The sequence below is a fragment of the Aythya ferina genome (genome assembly GCF_964211825.1).
Source record: "Aythya ferina genome assembly, chromosome: 3".
NCBI lineage: Eukaryota > Metazoa > Chordata > Aves > Anseriformes > Anatidae > Aythya > Aythya ferina.
In genome coordinates, this window is record NC_140298.1 from 116,601,992 (window position 1) to 116,619,809 (window position 17,818).

At 51.8% G+C, this 17,818-nt stretch overlaps 1 protein-coding gene and 1 long non-coding RNA gene across 2 annotated transcripts; one reads left to right on the plus strand and one right to left on the minus strand.

Moving 5' to 3' along the window:
• Nucleotides 1-83: 83 nt before the first annotated feature.
• XKR5 (XK related 5) lies at nucleotides 84-4,739 on the minus strand. The gene is made up of 7 exons (XM_084514254.1): nucleotides 4,643-4,739; nucleotides 4,009-4,192; nucleotides 3,742-3,923; nucleotides 2,879-3,088; nucleotides 2,600-2,769; nucleotides 2,261-2,372; nucleotides 84-1,654 (listed from the first exon to the last, which is right to left on the minus strand). The coding sequence occupies exons 1-7, from the start codon at nucleotides 4,698-4,700 to the stop codon at nucleotides 597-599; spliced, it is 1,974 nt and encodes a 657-aa protein (XP_084370380.1). The 5' UTR covers nucleotides 4,701-4,739; the 3' UTR covers nucleotides 84-596.
• Nucleotides 4,740-12,052: 7,313 nt separating this feature from the next.
• Nucleotides 12,053-14,592, plus strand: LOC311435292. Its single transcript, XR_014692039.1, has 3 exons — nucleotides 12,053-12,228; nucleotides 12,981-13,067; nucleotides 14,477-14,592. It is a non-coding gene; the product is annotated as an uncharacterized lncRNA (long non-coding RNA).
• Nucleotides 14,593-17,818: the final 3,226 nt, after the last annotated feature.

A 17,818-nucleotide genomic window follows, 5' to 3' on the forward strand; every position in this document is an offset into this window, starting at 1 on the left:
TTTTGCTGTAGGACGTGGCCCTCCCAACCTCCTCCTGACCCTAAGTGAGTTTTGTGATTAAAGCTAAACCAGATCTGAGGCTGTTCGGGGCAATTCCCAGCGGGTTAAATCCATTTATCACTCATCAGAGCGGCGAGGATGGTGTAAATCCTTCTGTGGACCAGGGCAGGATGGCAAACCGGGAATGCATTTTCTTTCCCAACCTCATCTTGCCTGATCCCAAATTTCCACCCTGGCAGGAGGGGATGGGACAGGGAGGACAAATAAAGGGAAAAAATAAAACCGAGCAGCGCTGAGCCTTGATTTGGGGCTTGCTCTGCCCAGAAGGAGGGGTAAAGCCCGTTAAATTTCTGGTTTAGTGAGAAAAACCTGAGAAGTTTCCTGCTTTGGGCAGCAAACAGTTTGGGCAGCAGTTTTTGTTCCAGGGGACAGCAGCCAGGTCTCCATGTAGGGCAGACCCGCAGCTCCTACAAGCACTTGCTTGAGGTCACCTTTCCCGACTTTCCCAAATGCCTAAAAGGCAGGCTGCCCCAGCTGCCTGTAGGGTTTTTTTTACATAAATAAGTTGAATAAATACCCAAACCCAGACATTTAAGCTATTCCAGCTGCCGAGGCTCTCCAGAAGCAGGAGATGCTCCAGGAGGGGAGGCGATTTCCTCGCCGTGTAGGACCACATCTGCCTGGCAGCAGGGTTTAGGCTCAGCCTTGGGGGTGGAGGTGAAGCACGGCGGCCTCAGCTTGCTCGGGACAGTCCCCTGCTGGGTGTCCTGGAGGTGCTGCCACCCCATGGGGGTCCCGAGGGGCTCTGCTGCCCCGCAGCCACTTGTCCTGCAGAGGGACAAGCTGCTCTGCAGGTGCCGACGGGCGCAGGAGCCCAGGATGGGGCTGATGTTCGCCATCCCGAGGGATGAATCCTCTCCTCTTCCTCCTCCTCCTCCTGCCAGGCAGCCCGGGGAAGGCCGGGCTTCGTTGTCCCCTTGCAGCAGGGTCGTGGAGGTGGCTGTTGCTGTCACCACACCAGCAGAGGTGATGCCTCTGGCGTTGGCAGTGAAGTAGACGGAGGAAACCTCGTCCAGGACCATGGAGGAGCTGCTGGGCGGGGAGGTGGAAGGTCGAGGAGCAGGCTCCTGCCCTGCTCCATCCTCCTGTGCTGCTTCATCCCCGACCTCGCCTTTGCTGCCTCCTCCTTTCCTCACCACCCCCAATTTTGCATCCCTCAGATCGGATCCGAGGCGCACGGGAGCGATTTCCCTCGTGGGGAGGCACAGCTCTGCCCTGGGCCAGGCTCTGCCCGCGTACACCTCTCCCACGCCACCATCCCCGAAAGCTGCGTTGATTTGGGACATGTCGCCCGTCTTCAAGGCCAGCCTCACCAGCAGCCAGTGGTGATGGGTTGTCCACGCATCCTCCAAGCACCCTCCGACCTGCAGGAGCGAGGAGCCGTTCCCCTTTTCGGGAGCCGTTGTGGTCCCTTCCACCTCCAAGCACTCGCCATCTCCCGAAATTCCCAAACTTTGCCCCGTTTGGGAGCTGCTTCCAGCATCCTGATCGTCACCCACAGCTGCGGCCCGGCAGGATTTCTCCTGGAAGCCCTCCCAGATCTCCGCGGACTTGGGGTGGAGCAGGCTGTAATAAACCACCAGAGCTGCGGCGCCTGCAAAAGAGCAGAAAAGCATCAAGGGACAAATCCTGGCCGCATTTTGGTGCGGTTGTGGTTGGGCATCGTGCGAGCACGGTGCAGGACTCCTTCACCCCTCATCTCATCCCACTTCTCCTGAATGAGAGACACCAGTGGGTTTCACCCCACTTCCACGTCTCATTTTAAGGTACCCGACCTTCCTCCTGGAGGACCAGCACCAGCAGCCTCCCATTCCTGTGGGACATCAGCTCCATGAATGCCTCCTGCGAGTACCTGTGCCCCTCTGAAGCTTCAAACCCCCTCCTCCATCACTGTTCGCTTATAAAAGCTCACCCAATGCCACTCAGAGCCATCTCTTCACGAATTTACTCCCCATCAGGAGAGGAGGCTGCTCCAAACCTCACCGCTCTGATATTACGCCACCTCCTTACCTCCACCCCAAACTGAGCAATAAAGCTGAGAAATGAAACTCCGGATGGATTCGGGGATACCCAAATAAATCCAGAAGCTTAAGCTCGAAGACATAAAGCAAATATTCCCCCATGCAACTGAAACTGCAGCTCGTTTGCTCGAGCTGCTCTCCAAACACGCGATCCAGGTGCTAAATTCAGGGGGTTTTACCTAGGGCAGACCCCGACAAGACGGCCCCGGTGACGCCCAGGCTGTGCCTCGCCTCTGCCTGCGGGAACTCGGTGGCCAGCAGCAGCAGGAGGGTGTTTTCCACCAGCATTACCTGGGGAGCAGAAGGGAGAGAAAAGTCACTCGGGTCCTTCGGAGGGCTTCAGGGTGCTTCAAACGACGAGCACCAGGTCTAAGTCGAGACGCTGCTGATTTATTTTGCGCCTACATTGCAAGTTCCCTTCTTCCCCAGCCTATTAAGTAAGTAAATAAATAAAATCCGGTGCTTAAAAATAAAAATAAAAGAGAATTTCCACGCCCCCCCCCCCCCAGGGTACTCACCAGGTAAAACACAGCCACCCTGTGCCTGGAGGCCCCCGGCTGGACGTTGATGTAGCAGAAGACGTACACGGCTCCCACCAGGGCATTGAACAGCCTCCAGCGGCACGGCTGGGCCACGATGTCGGTCTGCTGGGCCACCAGCCAGAAGGCCATGAGCAGCCAGCGGATTCCTGCGAGGGGATGGCACCGAGAGGGGCAAAACGGCCCCGGAGGAGCTGGGAGCGGCTCCCCAGATGCCTAAGGGATTGGGATGAAAAAGCTGAGGAGCGTGGGTCTCACCTGCCACAGCCAAAACCCAGCAGGAATAGAGCCTGGTGAAGAGCACCAGGGCCAGGACGCGGGTCCCCAGCATCCCCGTCCTCCAGAGCAGCAGGCAGAGCAGGGCTGCGGCCGGCAGGCGGACGTGGCCGGGTTTCAGCAGGCAGGAGAAGCGGCTGTAGGACACCAAGGCCCAGGAGAGGGACAGCAGGGACAGCCCGGCGCTGACACCTGCATGGGGACAGGGGAGGTCTTGAGGGGGCTCGGAGGACACCTGACCACCTTGAGGACCCCGTCTCTGCTTGAAGGAGCCATCAAGCAGCCATCCAAGCTAGACAGATGCTATCTGCTGGAGGATTTCAAGCAGCTCATCCCAAATCTGGTCTCTGCTGCGCGCCGGTGCCTGCCCGAGGCTCCATCTCCGCTCGCTGCGGTCGGACCTGAGCCTGCCACGACTTGGAGACTGACCTCGCACGTGTCCCAGCTTCTCCCTTTGCAAAACAACTGGAAATTCCCCTTTTCTGTGACACAGCCCCCAAGCCCTAAATGCTTAACACCACACCACGATTTGGCTAGAGCTAGGGAATGGGCGTTGGATCCAAACCCAACCAAGGTATCACGGAGATGCTCCCTACGCTGCAAGAAGTGCCCGTGCCAGCTGGGAAAAACCATGGTCAGCCCAGAAACTCCTCCAGGCTCAACCACAGCGTGTTTTTAAGCCGTATTTATCCCCGATTGCCTTGCATCAGGGCTTCCTACCCGCTCTGCAGCACAATTCTCCACGCAGAGCCCGCTCTGCGCCCTGCCAGGTGGGAACATGTCGCCCACCCAAACTTATCCCCCCTTTTCAACACGAAGCATCCTCTGGGGAGCTCCCCGCTCACCGGGGACAAGGCTGGCGGGCTCGACGGCCACGATGACATAAGCCTGCAGCAGGAGGTGAGGCAGGGTCTGCAGCAGAGCCTCCAGCAGCCGCAGCACGCAGACGTCCCCGAGCTGCAGCAGCACCTCCCCGGCACCGGCGCTGCCGCCCGCCTTCGCCTCCAGCTGTAAAACATCCCAATACCTGCAAAGGGCAGCACCGTGGGACGTCCACCCTGATTTTTGGCAGGTGTAGGGAGGCTGGGTGGGTTGTGGGTTGAGGATCTCACCGCTTCCAGAGGCCCAGCTGCAGGATGTGGAGGATGAGAAGCCCGCAGCCGGGTGGGCGGCCATCCGCCTTGAACCAGAGGGTGCTGAGGAGCTGAGGCACGCAGCCGGGTGCCAGGCAGGCAACGGTGAGCCAAAAGCAGCTCAGTTGCCCCCGCAACAGGTAGTGGATGATGGTGCCGAGCCCTGGGAGAAAAGGAGAGGGTGCTGGGGGATGCCACCCTAAAGATGCCACCCGCAGCCTCCCCCAGGATCCGCAGCCCGTGCCTTTATCTCGGGCTTCCAGCCCCTGGGCCGCTTGTCACAGCAGCGCAGCCGGCGCCACCGAGGGGCTTGGCCGAAGGCGGGCTCAGATAAAGGGCGCCGGAATTCGAATTCGAAAAGAAACAAAAAGTTCAAAAAAATTCAATTTCTTTTTTTTTTTTTTAAAAAAAAAAAGGGGAGAAAGCGGTGTCCCGATACAAAAAGCTCGGGGAACGGAGGGGGCGCAGCGCCTTCTCCCCTTTTTCTCCCTTTACTCCCCCCTTACTCCCACTTCATCCCCCCCGCGCATCCCCTGCGCGCCCCCTGCGCCCCCTGCGCGCTCCCTGCGCGCCTCTTGCGCGCTCCCTGCGCGCTCCCTGCGCGCCCACTCACTCGCAGCGCTCTCCGCAGCCAGCAGCGCCAGGGAGAGCCCCGGGAAGCCCCCGCGCATCCTGCGAGGAGGAGGAGGAGGAGGAGGAGGAGGAGGAAGAGGAAGAAGCCTCCGGAGCGCCTCCCCCCGATGCCCCCCTCCCTCCCCGGAGATGTGACGTCACGCTGCTGACGTCACGCGGGCTCTTTGGGGTGCAGCACGGAGCATTGGGGAGTGTTTGGGGGCGATGGGGGGGGTTGCAGCATCCCGGTGTCCCCAGATCTCTGCGCCCTCGCGCAAAGCCCCCCCCCCGGTGTCCCCCGGCTGTCCCCGCGGGGCTGGGCGCTAGGTGGCGGCCGGGAGGTGCGAGGGGGAGCCACAAATTAATTAGGATGCGCCCATCGGACGGACGGCTGCTTAATTAAGTCCAAATGTCACCGAGGGTTTTGTTGGTGCCTCTGGAAAATCAAACAGGAGGCTCCCGAAGCTCTGAGATCCCCTGGGCTGCCGGGGCGGTGAGGGTGTTTGGAGGCTTTCACTCATTTCCTGATGCTTTGGGGATATTTTGGTTGATTTTTGGAAATTGTAATGAGTTGCTTTGCCACCCTGGACTATGCTGTATTAAAAGGAGCAAAGTTTGTCACCCAGCTACGTTTCCCGGGTTCTCTGCAGGTCCCCAGCACTGCCCGTGCCCTGTAAGCTCCCCCCTTGACACATGCAGGTGAGCGACGAACCAAAGCCCCCGCGTGTGCTCAGGGATGTGCCGAGGAGCCAAACCCCGCTCCCGAGGGATCTGGGACCTTCCCTTCTCTTCTCTGATTTTTCCAGATGAACAAAATCCAGCAGCCGGGGAGCTGCGGGGGCTCCCACGGGAGCGAGGAAGGTGAAAGACACGAAGACGAAGCCTCTCCTGGAGAGCAGGTGGAGATAATCATGGTAAGAAACCGGCCAGAGAACATCGCTTGGCGGCCTGCGAGTGCTGATCTTTGCTGGGCCCTGCACAAAGCTGAGGTGCTCCCAGAGCTGAGCGTCCTCCCCGGTTTTGCAGCCTCCTCCCAGTTGCGCTGGCTGCCTTCCAGCCACTGGTTTGGCCGCGCTTTTCTCTGCCGGATTTCAGCACCCGGGAGCCCCCACGGGTCTCCAGCAGAGCTCAGAGCAGAGGGTGGTGATGGATTTTCTTACGTGTTGACCCCTTTTGGAAACGGGAGCACGAGATGTGCCCAGACCTGCTGGATGCGCTGCTGGAGCCGCACTGAGAGGCAGAACAGCTCGGTGGGGCTGATTCTGGATTCAGTCTCCATGTGGCGTTGGGATTTTTTTGGGGAACAAACGCTCCCTTCTGTTCAGAATCGGAACTTCTGGAGGCAAAGGTGCGTCTGATTGAGATTTGAGTACAAAGACCTTGAAGTGAGCCCGCCTGTACGTGCTGCTGGTGGAGGAGACGGGGCTTTGGGTCAGGGCACGGGAGCCAGATGTCAGTGCTAAGAGGATAATTCCTCTTGGGGTGGGGGCCTGTACTGCCATCTATCCACACGGGAATTTGTAATTAGAGATTACAGAGCACATCCTTTAAGCACTTTATTTATTCGATTGCTAAATCCCTGCAGATTGCATTAACCAAAGCTTTATAAACAGGTCCTTTCCTTCCTCTCACAGCGTCTCTTGCTCTCAGCAGCTTTGGGGTGACACCCCCAATGCCAGCCCAAGCCATGAAGGTGATGCTCCTGCTGCTGCTTGCTCTCCTTGTGGCGTCCCAGGCTACCACAGGTAAGTGCAGACACAACCACCGGGCACTTTTTAGGTTGACTTTGTGTCTGCACAAAGACCTGTTAACATGGGGACAATCTTTCTTCACGTGTGAAAATCCAAAGAAAGGTGCTTACAGGCTTTTTTTTTGCAATTACAGTGCCAGACACTGTCATGTGTCGGAAGATCAAGGGCGAGTGCTCCTTCTTGCTGTGCTCCTTGTTCAAGAGATCCATCGGTACCTGCTACAATGGCCTGGCGAAGTGCTGCATACCCTTGTGATGACCATCCGTGGTCCATGTCGGGGCTGGTGGCTTTGGTGGGGTCAGCAGCAGTGACACTCGCAGTGTAATGTTGTCCGGCTTTACTTGGCTGCTCTTTGTGGTGCTGTCTACGCCTGGAGCTGGTGGAAGTCACTTTTGCCACCTGGGTGTCCTGAAGAGGACTCCACAAGGTGGAGTTCCCACCTCTAAGAGGTTTGTTTGGGAACGGGGTCCCTGTTATGGCCACCTCAGAGGTGGAGGGTGTGAGGTGTAGAGGGCTTGTGCCAGTCAAGCCTCAGAGGTGACAGTGAAACCTGGGGGAACCTTTTCCAGCTCTTGGACTTCCACATTGCCCTTTCTGCCAACCAAAATGTCGAAGGGCTTCAGCATGGGGATGCCTTTGGAGTCTCACTGCTCTCCTCCCACCTTGTCTCCACCTGAAATTTGTCTCTCCACCTTCATCCAGCTGGCTCCTGCATGGTGAGGTCTGATTCAGCCCCAGCTCCTCCTCTCCAGGTCTGGCCAACTCTAATTTGGTCTCTGCTGTGATGCAGCAAGGGCTGGACACTGAAGTCTTCTGCTCTCCTCCAGACTCTGACAAATATCTCAGCCTTACAGCATGGGAGTGATTTGTGCTCCTTTTCTCTCCTCTAACATGTATTCACCATGTCCAAAGAGTCCGGTCTGAAAATTATCTGAGTTGTGTAAATATCTAATAAAGAATGTGTATTAAGGCCAAGCTTCTTAAGCCATTAATTGGTGAGGAGTGTTTTGATCGCTCTGGTTCCTGAGGCCTGGGACCACACGGTGGGCCTCGTGTCCAGCCACAGCTCACGGGTGGGCACCTACAAACCTGGACAAAGTTTTCTAGGATTTTCCTACCCGGGTCCAAGTCCGGAGGAGGTTTGGTTACCTCCACATTTGGGGAGTTCAGATCGATTCGGCCCAGAAAGATGACTTAAACATCTCATTAGCCATCTGTACTGGTTTTTGGAGTAGCAGCTTCTCCAGGCACAGCCAAGTCCTGCCTCCGCTCTGCAGCTGACGTTATTGCACAGCACGTTGCCACCACCAAAGGAGTAATCATTAATAACAACCGAGCTCCCCAAGCCCAAAGGTGGTATTTGAACCTTAATCGCTCCTTCCATCTAGCGATTTGAAAGTCCTTTGTGCTCGTGAACTGGGGCTTGCACTGGCCGTAGGAGGTAGCTGAGCAAACACAAGGTACCTGCTGTTCTGATTAAGCCGTGCTCTTCCACCTGGGTTAATTTTAGCTACTTCAGTTCAGGAAGAAGAAATAACAATGGCAAAAAAAAAAAAAAAAAAAAAAAAAAAAAAAAAAAAAAAAAGCTGGTATTTGGTGGAATGCCAAAAAGTTGCAGTGATTCTCTCACGGGGCTGCCTTTCAGGAATAATGGTAGTTGAGACTCCGTAGGGGTTGTATAATCATTGAAGTCAAGTGCTTTAAAGAGAATGCAAAAATCTCCACTCGTCTTGCACAGATGAAGAAACCAGGGCATGAACTGGGGAAGTGTCAGCAAAGTCATTGTCTCCTGGTCTCGTGCCAGGAGGAGGAGGAAGATCTTGAGATGTCCTACATTGTTTATCCCCTTCCAAAATAACTGCAGGCACTATTAAGAAAGGAGCATACAAAATCATTCTTAATTGTGACCAACAAATGGAGACACCAAATCCTTTTGTGTAGAGCAAAATCGCTGACCACATCCCAGAAATCTGAATTGCTTTCTTGTGGTTACAATAGGGCAGATACGGAAAACCTCTTTTTCAGTAAGCTTCCCTCCATTGGAAAGAAGGATAATGTAAGATTTGGGGTTGTACTGAACTGGAAATACCTTCATTGTTTGAAGGGGGTAATAATATGAAGCTTAACAAGATGGGAGGGTTGAAGGCACCACTCAGCCAGTGAATGAGGGCAACGGGGAGCATCAAAGCCACCTGTGCAACCCCATACACCATTTAGCACTGTCCCCATGCATAAGAAATTGGGAGGCAGAGGCAAAGGGAGTCTTGGCTTGGCTACCGATGAGATGTCACATGGACCTGGATGGCCCTGACGTGTTGAGCCCTGTCTGTGTACTTGTTTCAACCCATGTTTTGCTACACACCCGAGCTGCAAGTGTCTGTCAACACCTTGGAGATGGGATTAAGCAATAGGCCCTCCCTGATGGGCCCAAAGAGCAGGTCACATCTTCTGAACGTAGACCCTTTCCTCCAGATGGTGCAGCAGAGCTGTTGTGAGGGGTGGTTCTGGATGATATTAGGAAAAGGCTGATTCTTGAAAAAACTGGTCCTGGTACCCACAAGAAAAGTTTCTTCTGGATTTGGTCGTGAGTGTTGCAAAGAGCCTAATTCAAAAGTTACTTGGAGGAGAGCTGCTCTGCAAAAATTACCACAGTACAATTGGTTTTATCCGTGTTGTGGGACCAAATACATTTAACATGCAAATATCTAATCTCAAAAAAAGCAAAAATGAATAGAGAAAAGCACCAAAAGGAGCAACCCGGGGGAGCAAGAAGCCTGCAGGCAGCCTGTAAGCTGTTAAAAAGGCTGTGCTAGAAACCTCAGCAAAATATTTGCTTTGACTCGAAAAGAAAACAAAGAGGTCTAAGAAAAAATCCCTGCAGGGCATGAAAGGCAGCTCAGGGGAGGCTCTCACAGGGAAGAGCTGTGGTGAACAGATGGCTGACAGAGAACAGCAGCTCCCATACAGTGGGGCAGGTCAGGTTCTGATAGGAGTCAATGAGGGCTAGAAAAGAAAGCAGAGATCCCTTTACAACAGATACCCGAAGGAATAGTAGAAATTTCTGTAAATGCATGGGAAGGAGGAAGCCATGGAGGGTGTCGCTGTGGGATTGCTCTCATGTCCCTCAGCCTCTGCCAGCTGTGTCTGCTGAAGGCCTCCAAGGCCTTTGGCTTTTGCTGGCAGGCTGAAATCCTTTCACCACTCCACTCATCGAGCATTTAGTGAATTCGGTTGCTCTCTGGTGTCTCTCACTGGGTGTTGAGCCCACTCAGTGTTCATATTTGACACATGCTGTCTCTGTATCCCGGAGCAGAGCCTACTCCACGAGGTGCGGAGGCCTGGAAGCCCAAGGGGTGCACTGGGAGAGGCAGGCACAGCCTCTGTGACCCCCACACCCCTTTTTAGTTGTGCAGGACGAAAGCTGGAAGGAGTTTCTCTGTTTCTCTAGGGGATGTGCACCAAAGAGTTAGCAGAAGGCCGGGTTTGGCCTTGCCCTGCAGGACTTTTGCCCCGGTGAGACGCGCCAGGCCCAGCATGAGAGCTGAGTGTTACCACAAGGACTCATCACTCTCAGAGCCTAATCTATGGCTAAAAGAGCAAATGCGACCAGATTTTCCTACAGGATTTCCTACAGGAGAATCTGCTGCAGGTGTTTTGTGGCAGACTGTTTTCTCCCCAGCTCTGGCGATATCGCAGAGGCCCAGGAGGCTGTGCTGTAACAGCAGGGATGGATTTTTCCTGTCCTCCAGCAGGGGGTTGCACAACCTCTGTGTCTGCGTCAGAGCTGGCCTCCAAGGTCTCCCAGCTCAGAGAAGGTCACTTGCACCACCACATCGGGCCCAGATTTGGGGTTGCAGCAGGACCTGAAGCCTCCTTTTGGCCCTCTGTGGTGACACCACCCTGCTCGAGCACAGAAAATGGGCAGCATTGCCTGGTCCCCTAAATTAATTGAGGAAAACTGGTGTAGCCTTGCAGATGCTTCCAGGTGTATGGTATGGGCAGCATCACAATGCATGACAATCCTTACTTCTAGTCCTTAAAACATGGAAGACAGCAACTCCTGCTCAAGTATTTTCTTGAGAAGGCAGACCAGCAAAAGCTGCTGAAGGGTAAATGTGAATTTCTGTCCCTTTCTGACAACTTCAGCCAGGGGTGGCTTCGTCTTCAAGCTGACCTGGGTTCATACCAAAGAGGAAGGTCCTGGAAAACCAGCATGAGGGGAAAACAACATCAGTAAAGATGTAAAACATCATGTTGGGGTGGTTCAAGTAATGTTTTCCACAAACCAGTGGCTTAAAATATCTTGCATACAGTAGAGGTAAGAAGTACTGAAAATATTTTGGTGCAGAAGTTAAAAACAGAAACAAAACCAAAGCTTTCCCTTTTTTCTTGTTTTACTCATAACTACTAGATTTTTGGTTTACTTCCTCACTTTCCCCCCCACCTTTCCTTACTGCAGATCTTTTTAATTTCTGTTAATCAAAGTAGTGTTAATCAAACCTGTCAACATTTTCCCTTCTGACAACAGAAATGATGTAATATTAACAACAGCTCATTAATCCCGTTTCTGAATTTTCACAGAAGTGCTAACTTCCCATTTAACACAGCTATTTTTAACCTAATTCCAGCTGATTATTATTTTTCTTTCTGCGGTGACCTATTTTTTACCTTGGTAAAGAACTCATCGGGAAGCAATGAAATGAACAGAGTCCATGCTTCCTCATTAATGAGTTGTGGGTATTTAGGGAGAAATTCTTGCCGGGATTTATTTGGTAGATGAATTAACTGGCCAGTTCATTGATAGCACTCCGATGCACATGACTGCCCCCATCAAAACCCAAAGCACAATGCTGCAAAAGGCAAAATTAATACTTAGAGCTGGAAATCACTGCATATCCCTCAAATAGCTGGATGACAATATATTGAAATCTATTTTATTTATTTATTTTTTTTAAGTTATAAGAGCAAAGGCAAGCTTAGGCCCAACACCTTACCATTATTTAGCCATCGGCTCCTAACATACCTGCCATATAGCTCTGGCAGTGAATCAAGCAGGGCAGGACCTGGGCGTTGGAGCACAAACATTTTTACTCTGCAATCCTCAGAGCTCCCCGGGCACAAATCTGGCTCTTGCATTCTTCCAGCAATTTCCAGATACGGTCTCAAAGCTGGCAGAGTCAGGGATCATTCCGAGCAGGAAATTTAGTTGAAGTCACTCCACAGCGGAGGCTGAGATTAGAAGTGCTCTGCCTTTTCACCTGGGGTTAAATCTGATGCAGGTAAGCAAAGATATGATCGTCAGGTAGAATATACTTCTGTACTCATCGAGCAGTTAAATTGAGTAATGCTAAATGGCATTGCTCACACTAACCACAAAGCCTACCTAAACAGCAGCTTTAGGATAGCTTCAGGATTATGATTTCCTTCCATGTCATGGGGATGTGAATGAAGGGCATGCCTTTGAAAGACATCTGATCTGTGGCCATCTGAGTGGACACGTGCTGGTTAAATCCCACCAGATATCTGATCTGGAGGTGGCCCAACGTGGCTTGCAAGAAGCTCAGTATATTTCTCAAGGCAATACCGTGATATTTTGAAAGCAATACCTCCGTTCCTCACAGGAGGACGCTAACAGAGAGGATTTGCTGGACTGCCTTGATTCTCCCCAGAACTGTAGGGATCTTCTGATTGGCCCCCAGATGGTTGTGAAGAGCAAGTATCCTTCACCAGCCTCCAGAAACCGCATAAAGCCAAGCTCTGCTCCTTCATCTTAACGTGTCTGGGTGGCTGACACCGATCCACGGGACTGGCCCAACCTAGAGCCTGCTCTTACCTGGTAATGACCAAAATCTTCTCGTTATTCAGCCTCTCTTCTAACCTTCTATCCTTCTGAAAACTGGTAGAGATTTCACATCTTACATGTATAGCTCCGTTACACTGTTATAAAACCTTACCTGTGCAGTGACTCTGGTCTATCCAGTGCTAGCTCAAGCAGTTCTAGAAATTTAAAATATCAATAAGAAAGAAGAGTTTTTGTTGGCTGCAGATAGAGATCCGAGACGAAATTTTGTTGGAAATCAAGTAGCTCTTGAGGTGAACGAAAAGCAAGAGCCTCTAAGAAAGAATGGGGAGAAGCTGGATTTTAAGCTAACTGTGAAGGAGCTTTCTCTGCCTTTTTTGTTCTGTTTTGTTTTGTTTCAGAAAAGCTTGAGATCATGCTTTGTGTTGCTTTGTATAAATACATTAAAATTGTCTTAGTTTCTTTTCTGAATTAACTTCTGTAAGGCAAAATGAATTTATTGCAATGAGTTGCACAGTATCAAGCGACCTAGGATAAACACTGGCTAATTAATACAATAATTAAAAAGAGGGTTTAAAATCCCATTTTTTTTCTGCACAGGAGCTTCTTCCTGTGCCATGATGCTGTGTGTGCTCCAGGAAACCCTTAAGACCATAGACGTTGTTATAAAAAAAGTGTGTTCTAGATGACTCTTGGTCTCAAAGAGCATTTTTGTATTGTTTTACTCAGCCCAAAATGCTGTGGAGGGACAAAACTCTTATTAATGTCTTGATGTCATTTCTTTGTAGTGACAGCACCTCCCAACCTGCCTTCTGCCATGAAAATCCTTTGCTTGCTCTTGGCACTCCTCTTTATGGCATTTCATGCATCTGCAGGTAAGGTGTAAATAAAAACAAGGGGCAATACAGAAGCAGACACTGGTGGCTCATAAAGGTCTCCTGTCCCCTTTGGGAAGCGGCCAAGCTGCCTCCTGCAAAGTAACTTCACTCACATCATCAAACCTCACTGGCCGATTACAGCTGATGCGTGAAATTAGCAGGCAAGCACTCCAACCAGCCATTCATTGCCTTTGCTACTCCTCCAAAAATCCAGTCTGAGTTGAAAGCACGATGGGCAGCCCCCAGATTCCCCTTCAGTGCCTCCATTTCCCCCATTAAAGCTTGCCAACTCTTGGAGCACTTTCATTGTCTCTGGCTCACCCTACAACAAACCACCCCATATCAAATATTCTTAAACCACATGGAAAAAAAAATAATAATCTGAGTCCCGTGTTTTCCAAATATGCTTGAGGACCTTGTACTTGGGTCAGGGAGGCAGAAAATCATGAGTCAAGGTCAAAATGCTGCTGGTACTCTCTGCTTGGTGGGGAATCCTGTGTAACCACAAGGGTTTTGAGAGGGATTAGGGCTTGTTGGGGGGACCCACAGGGTGCTGGAACCCCAAACTCACCTTATTGTCCAGCAAAAGGAGCTGTTTATAAACAGTATCCCTGAAAATGGCAAAATTACCATGCAGGGCACTATGAGCACAAGTGTCAGTAGAGGTTTGGGGTTGATCAGTGTGGGAATAGGATAGTAAATGTTCTCTGGGGTGTAAGGATGGGAAAAGACCAGGCAGGCCCAGGGAACACGCTGCATTAATTGGTAGTCTGCTCCCAGGGTAATTTTTCACCCCCGACAACTAACACTGTCACTGGTAAAACCCAGACACCGCTGTGGGAATAGTACAAACCATTCCCAAAAGCAGTCCGAATGTGGATATTGTATTTTATGTGGGAAGAAAGTGTAACCACGTGGACAAGAGCAATGCTACACTGCTTGGCCCAAGACCTAGCGGGCAATGCCTGGCATAGAAGTGGTCATTCTGCATGTGCTGATGGGTTTAGCTGTACATGGTGGCCATCCATATGGACCTCTAGACATCAGGACCTGATGTTGGACTTGAGTGAAACCTAGAGCAAGGATAACAGGCCAAATCTGTGGAAATCTAGGCACACAAAAATAAATCCTCATCATTCTGCCCCCAAAAGTGGCAGCTTCCCAGCTGAGCAGCTGTCCTTGATTGCGATGAAGTCCTAAGAAATGTTTTCTATCCCATCTCTGCTGTCTGTTCCTAAATTATGAGTTTCTAAGGGCTTTCCTGGGCTTGGAGATACAGTTCTTGTATTTGAAGAAGGAATTAAAGCATGTGTTTGCTTGTGCTGCCCATAGCCCTCCTCTGGACATTGCATTAGGACTCTGGGCACTTTTTTTTTTTTTTTTTTTTTTTTTTTTGCATGGTACAGACTTTCCCCGTCCTCCAAGGCATCTTATGCGGTGTGGCTATCGTGGGACCTTCTGCACCCCTGGGAAATGCCCTCGTGGGAATGCTTATCTGGGGCTGTGCCGTGCTGGGCATTCTTGCTGTAAATGGTAAGATTAAGACTTGAGTGGGGAAAAGCTGACTTACCAAATTTTCATTTAACATCTGTATGGTGGGATTTTCCCCATCAATTCAGACCTGAAAACCTTGAAATATTCTTTCCTTTGTGCAGGTTGTAGTGTGACCAGTTGCCCAGGATCTCCAGGGATCTGGGAATGATCTCTTCTTGCATCGTTGGATTCAGGGCACCATTGTACTAATTGTTCTTTCAATAAAGATTGGTCATTCTTTCAATAAAAGCAGCATTCAGGGTGATTGTGTGGCTGCCAGGTGTGTTGTTATTATTTGTTTCTTTGGAAATATTACTCATCTTTAGAAATTTGAGCAAGAATTATGAAAACAGGTTACACCTTCCAGGAAGGTTTAGTTTACCAAAATAATTTTTCCTCCTGCTGGGATCAAAGCTGGAGTCAGTGATCACTTCCGAAGGGAGTATGAGGAGTCACTTCTCCAGTGTGATTCTTCCAAGCACCTCTGTTCTGAAAATTTGGGGTTCCCCCTCCTAGCCCACAGCTTTCAGAGCCGAGAACAGCAGTCGTTACGGGAGCTGAGGAGGAGACAGGAGAACAAAAGGAGGCAGGTGACCTCCTTAATCATTTTAAGATTCAAAACCTGTTTTTACCCTTGGTTGTTTTGGGATATATAAATTTGGAGTCAATCTGCAAAATTCATGTCAGATGCTAAACCCATAACATTGCTCAACAATTAGAAAACCCGTACGAAAGGCCAATACCCCTGCTATTCAACCACTCCTCTTGCGAGAGGCTTCTCCTGCCCCACCTTAAACCCTAACTCAGAAGGTGCAGGTTGCTCTGTGAGCTCCTCTTCCTCCACACTTGGCCTTGCGCGGTCAACAGCATCCTTGTGCAGATAAATTGGCCTTGAGCCCAGCACTCAGAGGCTGCAGCCCGTGAATAGCTTTCTGTTTGGAGCCCAGCTGGCCCAGCAGAGCACTTTCAGCCCCCAAAGCAAAGCAACCTCAGCTAAACGCCTGTCCACAACCAGCACTTTCCAGCTGTCTCCTGAATATGACTCAGGTGAGCCATGGGTTGAGCCTAGGCCGATGAGCACCGTGCCAGAATAACCCCAGCTCTTCCACGGCTCGTGGATTAAGGGAAGCGACCCAAGAGCCTACAAAGGACTGAGCGCCTGGCCTCCCTGCAAAACCAGCTATTGCTGCAAGGGATTCAGTGCCACCAGTGAAACCACAGCCTTGTGCAGGGCAGGAAACTGGGCCAACGGCCACCTCGCAGGGATTCCCCTGGATGGAGACCTCAGGAAGTTGCCGCATGGAAGCAAACCAGCAATTTGCAGTTGATGTCCTAAGAAGCTTTGCACAACCGAGCGCTTCTTTCACAAACTGTGAGTGGCACAAGATGTTTTGCACAAAGACTGAGGGCTTTGTGGAGAAGGTTTGTCCTTCTTGGCACAATGGTTCGTGGCACAAAGGTGTGCAGGAGAGGAGATCTGCTCACCCCAGGGCCCCTGCAGCCCTCCCCGCACACAAAGATCTCTTTATGGACCACGGGAGAGATGCAGGATTTTTTCAGGTGGGATTTGTCAGGATGATTTGGGACATCACCACGAGGAGGACACGATCTGTAAGGAGCAGGAGGTGAGGAGCTCAGCCCAGCAGCTTCATCACTACGAAAATCTGCCCGTGGCAGCTCCTTAAAGAGCTTCATTAAGATGGTAATTAGCTACATCCCAGTGCTGTTCCTCTTCAACACACACACTAGATCAGTTTTGGGGTTGGGAAGAGAACAGAAAGGGCTCTGCTCCTGAGCAGCACGGCTGTGTCCCCCTGGAGACACAGCTCCAAATGCCTGGTGCAACTCTCCTCAGTGGGGAGAGAAATTCAGGCAGGAAAGAGGAAAGAAATATGATGAGGGGTTGGGATGCAAGGTGTGCGGATGTAACCACTCGGTGAACATACATTATGTCTGAGTACATTTTTACGCATATATTTATTTACACACACACATCTATACACGACTGATGAAGCTGAAACAGGGTTATAAAAGTACACTCCCGATCTGCTGAGAACCAGCAACAGATGATACCCGGCAAAGCCTGACGTGGCAGAGGCACAATTACAGCTTGTCTTTTCAGAGGGCTGCCAGCTGGACGGAGATGTCACCCCGCGCGGCCTCTTCCCAGGCAATTTTCAAGCGAAGCATGGCGAGAGCACGCTTCACTTGAGGAGGGGAACACAGAGCTCCTTTGTGTTGGGAAAGCACATCGCTTGCCAGGGCCTAACAAACAGGGACGCAGTGTGTGTGTGTGTGTGTGTGTGTGTGTCCCAAGACGTGTCCAGCAAACCACAGCAGCCAACGCCTCTTTCGCAAGGTGGGATGACACAAGCCCCGAGGCTGAAGGCCTGGGAATCCTCCTCAGAGCTGTCAGAGGTGGAAAACGATTCCTTGTCGTCTCTGGCAGGGGGAGAAGAGGAAAAAAAATGCTTCTTGGCTGGGCAGCCTGAGGTGTCAGCAGTCCCAGGGGACGCTGCTTGCGTGGCAGAAGCTTTGCTGGGGAGGCTGAGGAAGCCGCTGGCCTTTGCCACGTGGTGGGACCAGCTGGGATCAAACTGCTGGAAGCAGAGAGGTGAGGAGGCTCCCCCAGCCAGCACCCAGCAGCATCTCCTCCCGGGTGGGCTGCCCCTGATCCTCGGTCCTGTCCCTTTGCAGGTGCTGTGTGACCCACGGGCAGGGGCTCTCCTGTTCCCTCTCTGCCCTGCTTCCTCTTCTCGCAGGGCCGTGACCCTCGGGGCATCTCCCAGCCATGCGGATCCTGCCTCTCCTCCTCGCCGTCCTCCTCCTGATGCTCCAGGCAGCAGCAGGTAAGATACGCATGAAAAGGGATGGGGAGGATTTGTCCTTTGTAAGTATTTTGTGGGGAAAATGGAGAATTTGATGATCACGAATCGTGTGTCTTCTCCTGTTGCTGCAGAACCCCGCTGGGGTCCCTCACACCCCAGATCTTTAAGGGGAGGCTCCTGCTGCAGGTTCTGAAGCAGGGACCTTGCAACAAAGCTCTCACACCCCTGGGATGATTCTGCCACCTTCTCCGCACCCCCAGGGCACAGCAGCACTCCTGGAGAGGAGAAGAAAGGAAGCAGCTCCTGCTTCTCCCCGTGATGCCCTCCCTCGTGCCAGGAGGGAGCCAGCTCACGTGTTGGAGACCCTCTCCCCGAGGCTGCTGTGGG